This window comes from Alternaria conjuncta (genome assembly GCF_024043145.1).
Source record: "Alternaria conjuncta strain BMP 0040 chromosome Unknown scaffold_10, whole genome shotgun sequence".
Lineage (NCBI taxonomy): Eukaryota > Fungi > Ascomycota > Dothideomycetes > Pleosporales > Pleosporaceae > Alternaria > Alternaria conjuncta.
This window is the reverse complement of record NW_026250099.1, coordinates 210951-227257: the sequence shown is the minus strand read 5'-3', so window position 1 is coordinate 227257 and position 16307 is coordinate 210951. Positions and strand designations below refer to the sequence as shown.

At 52.4% G+C, this 16307-nt stretch overlaps 7 protein-coding genes across 7 annotated transcripts; 4 read left to right on the top strand and 3 right to left on the bottom strand.

Annotated features, from left to right (window-relative positions):
- Nucleotides 1-1071: 1071 nt before the first annotated feature.
- On the bottom strand, nucleotides 1072-2159 carry J4E85_007141 (uncharacterized protein; the record flags this gene model as incomplete). The annotated part of the gene is made up of 2 exons (XM_051471375.1): nucleotides 1072-2033; nucleotides 2093-2159. The coding sequence occupies 2 exons, from the start codon at nucleotides 2157-2159 to the stop codon at nucleotides 1072-1074; spliced, it is 1029 nt and encodes a 342-aa protein (XP_051324449.1).
- A 620-nt stretch (nucleotides 2160-2779) lies between these two features.
- J4E85_007140 (uncharacterized protein) lies at nucleotides 2780-3598 on the top strand (the record flags this gene model as incomplete). Its single annotated transcript, XM_051471374.1, has 2 exons — nucleotides 2780-3075; nucleotides 3124-3598. 2 exons carry the CDS (start codon nucleotides 2780-2782, stop codon nucleotides 3596-3598), a joined length of 771 nt encoding a protein of 256 aa, XP_051324448.1.
- A 748-nt stretch (nucleotides 3599-4346) lies between these two features.
- On the top strand, nucleotides 4347-6812 carry J4E85_007139 (uncharacterized protein; the record flags this gene model as incomplete). The annotated part of the gene is made up of 3 exons (XM_051471373.1): nucleotides 4347-4403; nucleotides 4458-4894; nucleotides 4943-6812. 3 exons carry the CDS (start codon nucleotides 4347-4349, stop codon nucleotides 6810-6812), a joined length of 2364 nt encoding a protein of 787 aa, XP_051324447.1.
- A 429-nt stretch (nucleotides 6813-7241) lies between these two features.
- J4E85_007138 (uncharacterized protein) lies at nucleotides 7242-8108 on the bottom strand (the record flags this gene model as incomplete). Its single annotated transcript, XM_051471372.1, has 3 exons — nucleotides 7242-7444; nucleotides 7501-7794; nucleotides 7883-8108. 3 exons carry the CDS (start codon nucleotides 8106-8108, stop codon nucleotides 7242-7244), a joined length of 723 nt encoding a protein of 240 aa, XP_051324446.1.
- Nucleotides 8109-8991: 883 nt separating this feature from the next.
- J4E85_007137 (uncharacterized protein) lies at nucleotides 8992-9651 on the top strand (the record flags this gene model as incomplete). The annotated part of the gene is made up of 1 exon (XM_051471371.1): nucleotides 8992-9651. The coding sequence occupies one exon, from the start codon at nucleotides 8992-8994 to the stop codon at nucleotides 9649-9651; it is 660 nt and encodes a 219-aa protein (XP_051324445.1).
- A 324-nt stretch (nucleotides 9652-9975) lies between these two features.
- J4E85_007136 (uncharacterized protein) lies at nucleotides 9976-10454 on the bottom strand (the record flags this gene model as incomplete). The annotated part of the gene is made up of 2 exons (XM_051471370.1): nucleotides 9976-10188; nucleotides 10263-10454. The coding sequence occupies 2 exons, from the start codon at nucleotides 10452-10454 to the stop codon at nucleotides 9976-9978; spliced, it is 405 nt and encodes a 134-aa protein (XP_051324444.1).
- Nucleotides 10455-10642: 188 nt separating this feature from the next.
- On the top strand, nucleotides 10643-13621 carry J4E85_007135 (uncharacterized protein; the record flags this gene model as incomplete). The annotated part of the gene is made up of 1 exon (XM_051471369.1): nucleotides 10643-13621. The coding sequence occupies one exon, from the start codon at nucleotides 10643-10645 to the stop codon at nucleotides 13619-13621; it is 2979 nt and encodes a 992-aa protein (XP_051324443.1).
- Between the last annotated feature and the right edge of the window lie 2686 nt (nucleotides 13622-16307).

Below are 16307 nucleotides of genomic sequence, written 5' to 3'. Positions count from 1 at the left end.
TGTGGCGATGCCACAGGCGGATTTCGACGTCCTAGAAGTATTGTTCAGACATGAGGCGAAGTTGACGCGTCATTCATTTGATGCTGCGTTGGAGAGGGGAAACCAGGACACGAGCTTACTGGATCTGATGTTCAAGTGGGGATGGGATGTGAGGGGAAAAGGACTTTGGTACGGAGAAAGCGTGGCTGGGTATGCATATTTTCTCTTGCATGAGCGAATATCACGATTAACATACAACCAAGGGCTTCGATCTATGAAGAGAACACTCTTCGCTGGGTGCTAGAACACGGCGCAGAGCTCAATGTCGTTTCGAATCCTCGGTTGGTAGGCTCATGCGCAGACTTTGCTACACCGTTACAGAAGGCGGCTTCGTGTGGCTCGGTGAAGGCTATGGACATTTTGCTTGAGTTTGGCGCCAGACCGGATGCGTCGGTCATCTTTCATGCTATCCGCTCGCAGGTTACTGAGTCGGTGAAGTTTTTGCTTGCAAAGGGTGTACCTCCGGATGTTGTGTCGCAGAGATGGGGTACGCCGCTGAAGTGCGCTGTTCGGTGGCGTAATGTAGAGGCGGTGGAGGTTTTGCTCGAATGTGGCGCGGATCCTGAGGTGGTTTGCTTTGGGTCGACGGCTGCGGATGATGCTAGGAAGCGTGGGTATGTGGAGTTGGCAGAGATGTTGGAAGCGAGGATGAAGAGGAGAAGTAGGAGGATCAGGGGGCTTAGGCCAGTTTGAAACACGAGATGTAAGGATGTCAATGATGATGTAGTGATTCGCACATTGGGACTAGGTAGTAAATTGTATGTAGCGTTGGTAACGATAGTGACGGGCAGAGTCCTTGACCCCCAAAGAGGCAAGAGTACAGTTTGGGTAGAAAGAAAAACAATCGACGTTGCTAGATGGTGAAGCTGAGATTCTCGTGAGAAAACCGTGTTGAACATTCATATTCGCAAAAAACGAAGATCGTTAAAACGAAAACAATGGGGCGTTTACAAATAGCCTTGCAAGGATTGGGGGTTAGTTGGCGGCGAAAGCGGTGGAGTCGCTTGATATTGCACAGTAAGACAGAGTGCATCAGGACTTCTCGATGGTGCCCGCAGTCCATCCATCTTCATGCAACTCTTTCGTCTCGCTCCACAGCATTACTCGATGCTCTTGAAAGGGTGTGCCTGCAGGATCAGCACTCGGTCCGATGCGGAGATGCTTTGCGTCGTATTTGAACAGCAGTCTCCCGCGTGGGGTTTCGTCGAGTATATCGTTGTCGTCCGTAGGTTCGTATGAATGCTCTTCCCAGCGGGTTGGTTCCCTAAGCTTGGGAAGATAGATACATGCTTCCTCTTTCATCTTATCCCAGTATTCTCTATAGTCACCGCTTTCATCGGCGTTGGTTTCGGGATGGATGAGGTAAGCTTTGACATGGTTGTCCTTGAACTTATCGGCATTCAACCTCAAAGAGTCCTGCTGCTTGTTTCTCCCACGTCCTTTGCCGTTCCGCATACCCTTGATAACAGTCTCGGTGAAGATTTTGTCTTGGTCTCCCTTGTACTTATCCCAGAAGTGGTGGTCGTGGTCTGTGTCAAAGGAGATGTTTTCCCAGAAATGACCCATCCAAACACCTCTGCGACTGACAATGACTAGCATAGTACAGCCCATAAGATGCGAGGTGCCCTGACTCATTTGATTCTCCTGAAAGAACTTGAATTGGTCGAATATCGACGTGTTGGTGTCGAACTCATTCTCGTCACTGTTACCGTCTCGTTGACCCCAAACGACTGCCTCGGCTTCTCCAGTCTCCGCTACAATGTAGTCGTCAATATTGTCGAAACTGGGAAGATTCATTCGCCTTTGAATGGTAGAATTGTCAAAAGAGACTTCTAGGCCCCTTTCGACGATGCCAGGTCCTCGGTGAGGCGCGCTACATTTCGCACGACCAGCACGGCGGTGGAGGTGGCTACCGAGCGAAGAAAGTTGTCTGACATCGTGTTCGATCAGTTCGGTCCTCTTCTGGTTCGGACTCTCAACATCTGTCGCGTATCCTAGCTTCTGATTAGTCCAATGTCATGCTACTAAGGCAGCAAGTAGGGACCTAACTTACGCAAGATAACATTAGCGGTCGAGCAGTAGATGGCGAGTAGCACTGCGAAAAGGATGCCTCTCCTCATTTTGAGATCTGTGGTTCGTGCACTTCGGTGTTTGTAAGGTCTTCAGGGAGCGCGGGCGATGGCTGATCTACACGGGTTGGAATGGTACAACACGTCGCAACGAACTCACGCGAGTAGTTCTCTACCCTTCTGGTCATCTACGGGCGGACATGCTTTGATAAATACTGAATCCGCGAAACTGGAGCAATAGAAATTCTGGGGTAGGTAAGCAATGCCGACTAAGGCCGTAGCCAGGAAGGTGCCACTCATGCCTCAATGAGGCGAGCTACAGAATAGAGGCATGGCACATGAAACATGAAACAGGTGTGTGTCTACTATCGACTGTGCCGGGGGCTATCTCTATCGCACACCAAAAGCGCGAAAGATAGAGAAGATGTTGGTGGTGCCAATCCCAACGAAGGTCGCACGGTTCCCCAAACAATTAGGGGCCACGTGAGGCGGGGGCTATCGGAGGTGGTTGGCATCTTGGCATGACGTCAATCAGCCCCGGGAATCAATTCGATTGTGTTACCACCCAAACATACACATATCTGTGCCGCACGTTTCATGTATGTAATGCTTGCCCTCCTCGATATCATGGCGCGTAGCCTTGACACCCTCGACTTTCTTCTACCAGCGACATGAACTTCCCGCCCCCGCAGATACAGGATGCTATCGGATCGGACGACATTGATAGGCTCCTAGCATGGCTTCATAGCCACCCGGAGCCGAGCTACAAAGAGTTACAAGGATGCCTAACCGTTGCGATGCGAAATGGATCACTGCGCATGCTCAAAACTCTGCTGGACCATGGCGCTACGTTATCGATTCTATCGTTCAACGCAGCTTTCGCTAGAGATGAGCCTGCCGCGTTCCAAGAACTCATCGATCATGGCTGGGATGTCAACAGCACAGAGTTTGAAACACCAGCTGTCCAGTGAGCACTATCATCATTCTACCCAGTCTGCTTCTCACGTTTTGGTAGCCGAGCTCAGCGTTCCGAAAACCTACTACGCTGGTTCCTCGATCACGGCGCAGACCCAAACATCAAGTCCGTAAGACGAGGGTCATGTCTGCAGCCTTGTACCGCCCTCGCCTCAGCGGCACGTCGGGAAGACGCAACACCACTGCAGATTCTGTTGTCTCATGGGGCCACTATGGATCCGTTGGCACTGTTTAGCGCCATTGGAGTTCGGGGCCAAAGGAACGGCATCGCTACTATGGCTGTGTTGATCGATCATGGTGCCGATGTCAACTACGTGTCAAAGAAGTGGGCTACGCCGCTCGACCACGCCGTTCGACATAACGCCAAAGAGAAACTGTTGTATCTGCTGAAACATGGTGCAGATCCTACCATTCGGTACAAGGTAGGTCGAACGACGCCAATCGAGTACGCGCAGGAACGCGGTCGCGAGGAGTTGTACGAAATTCTGAAAGCAGCCGAACTTGGTCAACCTTAGTGGCACATGTGGCAGATCAGTCGACTATGCCACAGTTCTCTTCCAAGCAATGTGCTCATCTCGCTTCCAGGGACAGGTGATATTCAACGGATTGGACGTTCTTTACCTTCGAGGGGTGATTTGCAGGAGAATGTGACCTCTCTTATTCCGTCAGTGGTACACAGAAGCTGTTACCTTCCTCATACATATCCTGCTATGTCATCTTGTCACATGTGTCTTGTGTCTTCGCCGAATCACATAAGGACATCAGCCCCTAAATGTATGCTTGAGGTGGCGAGGCAAGCTGGCGTGCATGACCGGCAATCATGTTGGAGAAGTCAGACATCACAACACACTCGGCTTATCGGTTACATCATCGTCCTCTTAACACCCTCAATCACTTTGATTGTCTCGGCCCCCCAACTTCGCGCCTGTGCCTCTTGATGCCAGCATACGGCATTAGGTGCAACACCAGACGCAGGAGGGGGCACAGATAGACTGGGTAGACGGATAGACGGAGGGCCGAAATGCAGACTGACCCTCGACTTCCTTGATGCACACGTTGTAAGTTTGGATTGAGATGCATGACTGTTCAGTATTTGGGGGTGTATATGAACCGCCATGCTGGCAGTATCTGACAAGACAGACACCAACGGATTACCAGTAGTACTTCGCTTTATATTTGACCTCATCACATATTCATCTCTCATCTCGTATCATGGTTCGTCCCATCGTTTTGATCAGTTTTGGAGCACTTTCGTCAGTCTCAATGGCTGAGATCTTCACGCTCAGTTTGGGTGACACCAAACAATACTCAGCGACTCTGGTATGAAGCGATATCGACTGACGGACATGAGAGCCGTTCCGCTGACAAAATTAGACTGCCACGCCAACTCTTACTGGATCACGCATTGTCTTTACCGACTCGCCCAGCCCCAACGACGGGGTCGATGTCATACTTTCAGATGAACTGCGCGGGAAAGTCGAAAGCGCTCTGGACAGCGCCTGCGTCGACCTTGATGATGTATGCTTTGAGAGTATCAAAGACATTCTCGTCAGCCCGAATACCGAATTGGAAACACGTCAAGTAGAAGAGCTGCTGTATGGAGTAGGAGCAGCGGTTGCAGTCTTCTTTGCTTATATCATACCGGTGACCTCCAACTCATCGAAAGGTGTACCCGTAGCTCTCCACGCCCCTGCTCATCAACTGGGACCAGCAGCTTCCGCAGCGCAAGCATCCACGGTTGCTATAGCCACTGCATCTGACGCGCCAATCATTACAATCACGCGGAAACCCGATGCAACTCTAACCACAGCGTAAGAATGTCATTACCCTCTTCACTTCATTGAACTAAACGTGCGCAGCACCGATGCACCTCATCAGACGATGTTCACCAATTCGGCAAACAACGGTTCCCCTGGCGACATTGAAATCTACATCCCGGAGGCTCTTGGAAAGCGGATGACAGAATTGATCGACAGAAGTCAGCAATGTACTATTGATGACAAATTCTCATCATCACGAAGAGCTCGTAGTCTGGACTTCAGTGAGCAGCTCACCGGAGTGATTTGCTCCACTAAGCAAGTACTCCTCAATGCCTCGCCAGGTGCCGCCTTCGAAGCTCTTGACTCATTGGGAGCGATGACAACCGAGATTCCTACCTGGATACAGCCAGATGTGCAAGAAGCAATGGAGTTTGTAATGAATATGGCGAAAGAGATGTCCGACCAGATTATGTTGTATGCGCACGAAGCGACGCTTATAGCACTGTTTGTCTTCATGGTGAACTACCAACGGTCAGTTACTGGGAGCCCCATATCCCCGTCCATTCGCATCCCCGGTAGTGAGCTCAAGGAGATGGTGAAAGTTTCACTGACGCCCTCGATCACGTCATTCACCCCGACATCGTCGATGACCTCTACTGTCAGTAGCTCGAGCTCATCCAGCACGCAGGAATGCTCGGCATTTTGCAGCATGATCGGTCAGATCAAGAGATGCACAACACAATGTCCGAAGATGACCGATTTGCCGACTGCCACACCAACTGAATACGCTGTGAGAACGATGACAGTGGAGCCATGGATAGTTCCGTACCAGCCGCAGATCCCCATCAAAGATGTATTCAGCTTCTGTATGCCCAACGAGGACACCAAGTTCCCGGTTTCGGAGTTCAACGTCACTTACGCTGACTTCTGTGAGAAGGCCGATGGCTCAACCGAAGACGTTACTTGGATGGTCAACGCGAAGGGAGAACAGTCGCAGCTGAACCGTCGACGCTTTTGGAGACGAGACTCCTCGGACGATTTTAGTGACTACAAGTTCGCCTTGTGGTGGAGACCCAAGACTGGAGACAACGCCACCGACTGTGAATTCTCATGTGAAGAAGCCTTCCAAGGACTGACGGAGAGAGATTCGTGTTCAGTAGGCGATGGCAAGAAGTTCTTGGCGGGAAGCGGAGGTATCGACATCGGTTGTGGCACATACTCCTTCACCGCGCATCATCAAATCGACTCCACAGTCAAGTGTCTGAACCACCCACTCGACGCACCAAAGAACGACAAGACCACCTCCGGAGGGGTAAGCGTCGAGTCAGCCATCCGAACCTGGTGCAGCGACAACGACGGCCACCAATTCAGTTCCAACGCCAAATCCGACAACGTATACTGGCGCTGGGGCATCACCCAACTCGACGTACCCGACCGACGCTCATTCTGGCTGCGCGCTAAGCCAAACGGCAACAACCAACAAGCTTCGTTTGTGAAAGACGAATGCATTGCCGCACTCACCAACGGCCTGAGCACCTGCGACCCCAACTCCGACAACACCCACGGCTTCACGGCTACCGTCGGCACCATCGACTACAGCCTCGACCTCAGCGGCGTCACGCAGCTCGACAACCCTCCCTGGAACGAACACCCAGCTTTTCCCGCACCAGAATTTCTGACCGCCAAGGACAGCACTAAACCCCACACAACCCAATGTTGGGATCCGAAAACAACCTTTACCAACCGTAAAATCGCCCCAGATGACATCGAAAAGGCGATCAGCGCATGGTGTAAAGATGGCACCACGATCGACGGATTCGGAAACAATGCCGATGGCTTCATGTATCCGCCAGAAGGCGAGACGCCTTTCTACCCGAACGATCATACGCCCATGCATATGCGTATGAATGTGGCGACGGTGGAGACAGGGGAGAAGGAACCATATGGGGATATGGAGTGGTGCGAGTAAGTCTTTATCTTTATCTTGATGTGCGATGTGTGTTTCAGCGATGCTAATCTTTGTGGCAGAGGCTTCAACTGGAAATTGAATGAAGATGATTGTCGGTATGCGGTTCGCAAGTTGGTCAAAGAGTGTAATACTATCAAGAATAAGTTTAATGCTGGGAGATACACGTATCGGTGCGTCACTTATTCGGTGACTGATACTAATGATCCGAGGTGAGGGTTGAAATCTAGTGGCTCTCAGCACTTTTCACGTCACGATGCAGGGGGTGGTGGGTTGGGAGTTGGCGGGTCTCACAGTCTCGTACTCGCAAGTAATGAGCTTGGAAAGGCTTGTTCGCATTTTATATACTACTGCAGCTCTGCAATCTTATATCTTCTTATACATATCGTCGTTTCCCATCATCTTGATGCCTTGCCCTCATTCATGCCCCGCTCATTCAAAAGGTCTCATAAGCTCATTCCCCGCCACAGACTCGGCAAAGTTCTCCAACGCCGTAGTATGGCACCAAGGCTTCAATCTAATCTCCTTCAGAATGGTGCTCGAGAAACATCCCGACCAGCCCATTCGAGGTAGTTGCGCCGTCACCGATTCGATAACCTCCCGGCCTATAAGATGCGGTTGTAGTCCCATATTATCTGAGTGAGGTCAGTCAGTTGAATATACAAACAACAACAACAGGAGTTTGACATACCAAACTCAGTAGCAATCTGAATCATCTGCACCATCGCACTAACCGTGCCCGTCTCACCGGGATCCTGGTGGCGGATGATGGCCTCGGCAACGCTCTCTGCTTGGATTTTGTGCGCGCCGAACTCCTGCAACTTGGTCAAAGCGAGGAGGCCGCCTTGGAACTCGAAGGACATGTGCGTGTTCGACATGTTTTCGTCGGTTGTGCCGATGTCGTGGAATAGGCAGGTCAGTGCCCAGGTTTCGAAGAAGGCCTTAGAATGGTATTCGGGGAAGTAATGTTGGATTATGTAGGTACCTGTTGTACAGTGTTAGTAGACATGATAAGTTTATAGTTGGTGGCATCATCGTGGCTATGGGGAGTACAGGTGTCGAAGGGTACGTACCGTAGCAGAACACTCTCATGCTGTGATTGTAGGTCTCCTTCGAAAGATGTTGCTGTGCATACTTTTGCGCCTTGCCTGTCACGTCGGTTACGGGCCAGGCGTCCATGGGGTCTGAGTAGAAATTATTGTTCATCTCTTTAACATCTTCAGCAGATGGGACGTTGGAACGGTTCCTTGGGACGGCGATCCAGCCAAAGTTTTCTGGTGTCCATATTCCGTGAGACATTTTGGATGCTTTGAACAGAGTAGTATTCTTGAGGAAAGTTAGAAGTGAGAAGAGCGGGTTGGGGTTGAAGTTTGAAGTTGTGAGGGCGCGACTTTAAGTACACCCGCTGTATACAGATGCGCCTTTCGTCCTAAATAGGTTAGACTTGACAAGACCTCATCCAGGCGATATCTGTCAGGTAAGCGCGACACATCAGCGAATGACCTTTAGCTCTACATGCTGACGTTGTTTAACAAACTGTCGTCATTCTGGATTTTTTTTTTTGGCCATTAGCAATTATTGCATCATGTACGTCATATTCATCTCCGACGACGGTGACGATTGATGATTAGGAGATGAAGTGCGCCTGGCTGTGTGAGCAGAGGATGTGCCCTGCCCAATATTAAGTTAAAAGGTGGTAGGCTTGGACCTATCGTCAAGCTTATAGACTTGAGGAAAGAATAGCAAGCCCTCGTTGGACAATATTGAAGATTGAATGAAGCATGGACATGATGGGTTGTCGGGTCACTTTATCGATAAGGGATGACTAAGAAATGATGATGGCCGAGGCCGCAGATCCAAAGTTTTGGTGACATCAACGTGCACCGCGTCTCACAGGCACGAACAAGCTTCAATTGTCGTTATGAAGCCACAATCCACAGCCAGAGCATTGCGCTCAATACAGAGAGGATTACCACAAACCTCATCATATCGACCAGCAACCAAGCAATCCCCATTCCGAATACCACCACCAAGCTCGCGATGCATATCCACCACCGCCCCCAAACACCATAACCCAACACCCAACACCACCTCCACCGTCGACCCAACAGAAGTATCGCACTTCAACGCGCTCGCATCGTCATGGTGGGACCCCCACGGCCCCTCCCGCCTCCTCCACCTCATGAACCCGCTCCGCCACGACTTCATAACTTCATGCCGCTCTTCGACGTCCCCACCAAACCCGTCTGAGAAACTGCGATATCTAGACATTGGCTGCGGCGGCGGCATCTTCGCTGAATCAGCCGCGCGCCTACCCACCACTACTTCCGTCACAGCAATCGATCCCACACCACAAGTCCTCTCCATCGCCGAAGCGCACAAGAGGCGCGACCCCACACTTACCTCGCCCGGTAAACTTACATACTTGAATACGTCTATCGAAGACCTGCCGCGTCCGAAATCAGACACAGAAGCTTTCGACATTGTTACGCTATTCGAAGTAATCGAGCACGTAAACGCGCCAGGCCCGTTCCTCGAACACGTCCTCCCGCATGTGAAGCCTGGTGGCTGGTTGATAATGAGCACCATCGCGCGGACGTGGACGAGCTGGGTAGTTACGAATGTGGTTGCAGAGGATGTTTTGGGCATTGTGCCCAAGGGGACGCATGAGTGGAGTAAATACGTCAACGAAGAGGAGTTGAGGAGTTGGTTTGCGAAACAACCGGGTTGGGGGAATGTCAAGTGTATGGGTGTTGTGTATGTGCCTGGGTTGGGGTGGAAGGAGGTGGCGGGGAGTCAGCAGTGGGGGAATTACTTCTTTGGTGTTAGGAGAGAAGGTTGAGGAGGGGGTGATGAGGGGTGTGGTGATATGATGTGTAAGTGTTATGGTCAGATGGGAGCATATGATACCCAAGTAATGTACAATATATACAACATCATAGCCGTCTGGCTTTTACGTACGCTATGCTTCCTCGAAGTCTTCATACACGGCGCTGTGGCAAGGTTATGCGAAGCGCCCCGCTATATTTGTGTTTGTCGCAATGGTGCGCATGCGCTAGGTTTTTCCCCATAGCATCGTGGTGTGTTCCACCGCTTCTTCATATCATTTCCCTCTCGATATTGGTCCCGAGATATTGTAGTCGCCCTGAGTCCTCCTCGGCCGTCTTCATGACTTCGTTGCAGGTCTCTCCTCGAACGGTGTGGGTATATTCCTGCCTGTGGCTACCGCTTCACTCCCTGTCTCCACCAGATCATGTCCACCGGCCAGCTTCCACGCCCTCAGGTAGTCTTCACCGGTGAATCGCTTTTCGTAGTTCTCTGCTTTGCCGACGTCGAGTCCTCGCACCTTTTCTAGACTGGAGTCTACGAAGGGTGTCAACTATGCAGATGTTAGCATTAGATCTCTACAATATCTTCCTAGCTGTCGCAAGCCGAACAAATCATTGTACGCACCTCGATGTTATGTGTGCCGTGGATTGGGTACACATATGTCCGTATCTTGCTCCAGTCGGGTGTGAAGTTTCCGTATCGGTTGATGGTGCCCATGGATCCCACGCGGTTTCCCTTGTAGTATTCCTTGCCAGCCTGTTTGGGTGAAAGCGGCAGGCGCCGCAGCATCTTCTGGAGAGAAGCCGTGGGTTGCATGGCGGCGGTTTAGCTGGACCCTGCCGTTGGAGCGAGCGATGCGACGACGTCGATGATGGTCGCCGTCAATCTTCGAGGCGTTTGCGGAGTTTGGAGCGGAGGTGGGCGTGGCCCGTGCGTCAAAAAAGTGCAAACCCAGAAGTTCTGTGTGTCGCTCCGCCGCATTGCCTCTCAACCACAACGCCAAAATGCCGCCCCGAGTAGCACGCAGCTCGATTCAAAGCGGCGGCGCTTCAAGCAAAGGCAATGCGAAGTCGCGAAACCCCAAGAAAGCGCAGAAGCGCGCCCTCGACGCCTTCTCCATCGCCCAGTACGAGAATCCCGACGATGCGAAAGTGCGCAAGAACCGCTTAGGCGAATTCGACCCCGCCTTCAACCGCAAGCGTGCGCGCGACGACGACGAAGAGGACGACGAGGATGAAGACGAGGAAGACGGGCCCAAGCGGCGCAAGAAGAAGTCTGGTGACGAGAGCTACGACGAAGGAAGCGACTCCGAGGGCAACACCTGGCAGATGGGCCACGTTGAAGACGACGACGATGACGAGAGCATTGACTCGGACGAGGCGTTCGGCGAGAGCGACGAAGAACGCTTCGAAGGCTACACGTTCAGAGGCAGTTCCAAGAACCACAAGGGAAAGGCAAAGAAGTCGAAACGAGAGCAAGACATGATGGACGAGGATGGCGACATCGATCTCGACGAGGGCGACAGTGCAGATGGAGAGGAGGACGACGAGGACGATCTTGGCGAGGATGCTATCGATCTGGCTACTGCCTTAGATCAATACGAGGAGGATGAGGCTGAGGAGCGAATGGAAAAAGAGAAGAAGAAGAAGGCCTCCGCATTCGACGACAGCGACTCGGAACCAAGTGAAGGCGAAGACCCCGCAGCGGATGGCGCATCGGATCTCTCGTCCGACGAAGAAGATGAGGATGATCGCCAGGCGCAATTGCAGAACTTGATCTCTTCGTTGGCTTCGCGGGAAGACGACAAGCCCAAGGGCAGGAGAGTGGATGCCCATGAGTCGGCTGCACCGGACGAATTTGGTGTCTCTCGCAAGGTCGACCTCCTCAGTTTCAAGCCCAAGGTCGCCGACGCGGAGAAAAAGAAGGCGCTCAAGCTGCTGCAAGACGACAAATCCTCGAAACGAAACGACATCGCTAGGAAACTAGACGCGCCTTTACCGAAACGACAGCAAGACAAGCTCGACCGCGCCGCGGCCAACGCCAAAGCGAACGAGACTCTTGAGAGGTGGACCGACACTATCAAGCAAAACCGCCGCGCCGAACATTTGATGTTCCCTCTTCAGAACCCTACCGGAGGCGACATGGGAGAGAAGACACTTCTTCCCACAACGACCGCCGCACCTACAAACGATCTCGAAAGTACGATTCAGTCCATCCTCCAGCAAAGCGGGCTGTCGAACGGCAAGGAAGACGAGGAAAAGATACAGAAGTGGGAGGAGCTCCAGACAAACAAACTACCAGTCGAGGAGGTCCTCAGGCGACGCGCTGAATTGCGAATGCAACGAGAGCTATTGTTCCGTGAAGAGGTTCGCGCCAAGCGCATCAAGAAAATCAAGAGCAAGTCTTATCGGCGAGTACACCGCAGGGAGCGCGAGAAGTTACTGGAGAAGGAGCGTGAGCAGCTTAAGGCTGACGGCGTTGATCTGTCTGAAGAAGAGCGCGAATACAACGATCGTCGGAGAGCAGAGGAACGCATGGGGGCTAAGCATCGCGAGAGCAAGTGGGCTAAGGGCATTAAAGCTACTGGAAGGGCGAACTGGGACCAGGACGCCCTCGAAGGTGTGACTGAGATGGCCAGACGCAACGAGGAGCTTCGTCGTCGAGTTGAGGGCAAGACCGTCCGCGACGACGATGAGGAAGCATCTGATGTGCCAAGCGAGGAGGAAGAGAGCGACGATGACGACGATCAATCGGACAACGACGCATTACAACATTCTCTCGGCAAGCTCAAGTCGAACCCCTTCTCGACAAAGGAGTCTAAGCTGGGTCAGATGGCCTTTATGCAGAAGTCCGAGGCTGCGAAGCGCGCACAGAACGACGAAGCTGTTGAAGCCCTACGACGCGAGCTTGCGGGAGAAGACAGCGATAATGCTGAGATCGATGAGAATGCTACCAAGGCAGGACGGAGAAAATACGGTCCCAACGCCGACGTCGCAGCTCCAGCTATACAGATCAACCGCAGCGAGTTCGAAGAGCACGAAGGTTCTGACGCAGAGAACGAAAATAATCCGGATGCGGAAGGCAAAGAGTCTGCCGCGGACACAACATCATCTAAAAAGCCCACAAAAAAGAACGGCTTGAGCGGTCTCTCGAATGGTGCTCGCAAAGAGCGCAAAGCTGCCGCCCCCGTAGAGAACGGTAGCGGAGAGTCCAACCCTTTCTTGACGAAGGCGAAGAAGGAGAAGAAAGCCACAACAGAGCCTGACCTCTTCCCAGCCACAAGTAGCACGACCACCGCTACGCAAGCCAAGGCCGTCGCTCCTAAGCCTACGCCCAAAGCCAAGCCTCAAAAGAAGTCAAAGCAAGCGGCCAAACCTCAAGAAACCAAGGTCGACGACTTCTTGAAGCAACGTGTTACCACGGCCGATGACGATGGTTGGGCGACTGTCATTGGTGGTCAAGAAGATGAGGACATGGACGAGCAAGGCATCGAAGATGAGGGTATTGATCTTGACGTCGTCATGCGCAACCAAGCTCTCACAGCCAAGGGCTTCGCCGGCGATGATGTCGAAGCCGACTTCGACGCCGAAAAGAAAGCCACCATTGCAGACGAAGAAGCAACCGAAGAAGTTTCTATCCTCCCTGGCTGGGGCTCCTGGACCGGCGACGGCATGTCCAAGGCCGAGAAGAAGCGTAACCTCGGCGCCAAAACAGTCACCAAGAAGCCTGGTATCGATGCCGATAGGCGGAAGGACAGGAAGATGGACAAGGTCATCATCAATGAGAAGAGACAGAAGCCTAACGTAAAGTATATGGCTAGCCAGCTACCGTTCCCGTTCGAGAACAGGGAACAGTATGAGAGGAGTTTGCGTGTGCCGAAGGGCAAGGAGTGGGTTACTAAGAAGACGCATCAAGACGCTACGAGACCGAGGGTTATTGTTAAACAGGGTGTTATTGCACCACTGCGGAAACCGCTGGTGTAGGCGGACGGTATCGGGCTAAGGTTCGCTTGTCTTGCAATGGAAGCGGATCAATTTTTCAATCTTACTTGTCTGTCTTGTGCTGGCAGTCACCTCTGCAAGCCACGTGGAAAAGCTCCTCCTTCCACTCACACCGTGACTTCCCCCTCCTTCCACCTTTCCTTACAGAGTCACATGTTACGATCCACCACTGCATGTCAATTTCCCTTGTCTTTCTTCTTTCTACTCAGTGATACATCGTACATTCCTTAGCAATGCCGCCGTGGTGCGACCGTTTGACCGCGCAAATGCGCAAACCTCGTGGTAATGAGCAAACTGGCCAGGCGTCACTTCCCAACCCTCACTGCGCCCATCGCGACAGTAACACCAGACAATGGGTCATTCGCAGCCTGCAGACCGCATCCTACAACCTAAACCGATAAAACCGCTACCCACCTACTTGTCTATCAATTGTATTGATACACGATCACCATCGCGCCTACGAGCATACACGGAGAAGACTGACACGCAGTTTACATCGAGCATTCGGCTCAGGCAGCTCCCTTTTCAAACCCGAAAGATAGCGTCGATGGGTCCATCGCAATCCCGAGTCGGCGACCCCCGACCAGTTTCGAAGTCTTCGAAATCTAGCAAGAAAGATAGTTGGTTCGGAACATTGCGCGAGACACGTAAAGGCATCAAGACCTCGCTAGGCTACAACGGCTCGGCCGTTCCCGACGAGATACCTCCCGATAACATCTTCACGCCTATACAGCAAGACAGCATTCTTCCGCAGATACCGATTGGTCGGCATCACCCAGTCCCTAGAACGGGGGTGGAGGATGACGACAAGACGACTCTGCACACGAACAAGTTCTATGCCAATGCATTTCTGGGTCAGCAGAACCAGCCTATTTGGACACATCCCTACTCGATATGGTGGGGCAAGTCGGCATCGGATGTGGGAACGGTGCAAACATGGGGCATGTGCGTGAGCCATATTGAGGAGAAGGATTTGGTCTTCGAACCGGGACACCCTGCGAAGGGCTATATCAACCCGCTACACAAACAGCATCTCATCCTCAGCGCCGTCGAACTCGATGCTCGCACTACCCTTACCACGGACACGCATCTCCCCTTCTCCGTCAATATCAATCTCAACGCGCATTCCACACCTAAAGAACCTAAAATTATCTTCCCTGTTGTTCAAGGTATGAGCTTCGTCACAGCCGGCTATCGAGACGCAACGCCCATGATACAGACTGGCGGTCGCGGCTTCGTAGATGTGGTTGGACCGATCATCATGGGCCGCACAGTCAAGTATCGTCTGAAAGACAAGGACGGAGCGTGTTGGGCCATGTACATCAACCCAGTAGCGAGCCTCGACTACGACGCCACGAAGTTCGCCAGAATCAATGCCAACACGCTCGTCGGCCCGCCAGCCTTCAAAGGCACGATCCAAGTAGCAAAGAACCCACTCGGCGCAGAAGGAGAAGCCATGTACGACCGAGCCTGCGGAGCCTTCGTATGCGAAGCCAGACTCACCGCCGTAGTACCAGACGGCAAAGGCATCTACACATTCCGGTACACGAAGATCGGCCACTCACCCTTACTCATGTTCGCCCTACCGCACCACATCCAATCCCTCGACCCCGAGATGCGAAACCAAATAACCAACCTACGCCTCCGCACCACAACCAAAGGCATAGCAACAGCCATCTGGGCCGAAAAGCTCACCTTCATCGAACCCGCCATCCCCCTAACCATGCACTTCGGCCCCTGGAACCCCACCATGAGCGCAAACGCCAAAGTGCGCTATTCGCCCGAAGTCCTCGCCTTCATCGCCGCCGTCGCAGAACGCGACCTCCGCCGCGCAATGACCGAACGCATACCACAAGACTCCATGTACTTCGCCGGCAAAGCTCTCTCGAAATTCGCAACCATCGTCTGGGTCATCAAAGATGTGTTGAACCACGAAGCCATCGCAAACGCCGGATTGGACAAGTTGAAGCAAGAATTCGCACGCTATGTGGAAAACCAACAGCGTAATCCGCTTTACTACGACGACAGCTGGAAAGGCGTCGTCTCCGCCGCTGGCTTCACGGATCCGAATGCCGATTTCGGGAATACGTATTACAACGACCATCACTTCCACTACGCATATTTTGTCTACACGGCCGCTGTAATCGGGTATTTGGATCCCGAGTGGTTGAACCAGGGGGATAACAGGGCGTGGACGAATATGCTGGTGAAGGACTATGCGGAGAGTGATTATAACGGCCGGGACTACCCTTTTCAACGCGCGTTTGACTGGTGGCATGGACATAGTTGGGCGAAGGGCTTGTTTGAGAGTGCGGATGGGAAGGATATGGAGAGTACGGGGGAAGATGCGTTTTCTTGCTATGCGGTTAAGATGTGGGGGAGGGTTAGTGGGGATGCGAATATGGAGAAGAGGGGTAAGCTATATCCTACCATCTGCCAAATTGACTGCGTATTGGGATGAGCGGACTGACAATGGGGTAACAGGAAACCTCCAACTCGCCATCCAAGCCCGCTGCTTCAATTCCTACATGTACATCCGCTCCAACAACACAAACCACCCAAACCGCTACACGCAGAACAAAGTCGCAGGCATCCTGTTTGAGAATAAAATCGATCACGCGAGTACGTATGCCCGTCATAGTACCTTTTGCTGTTGCTGTAAGGCCCA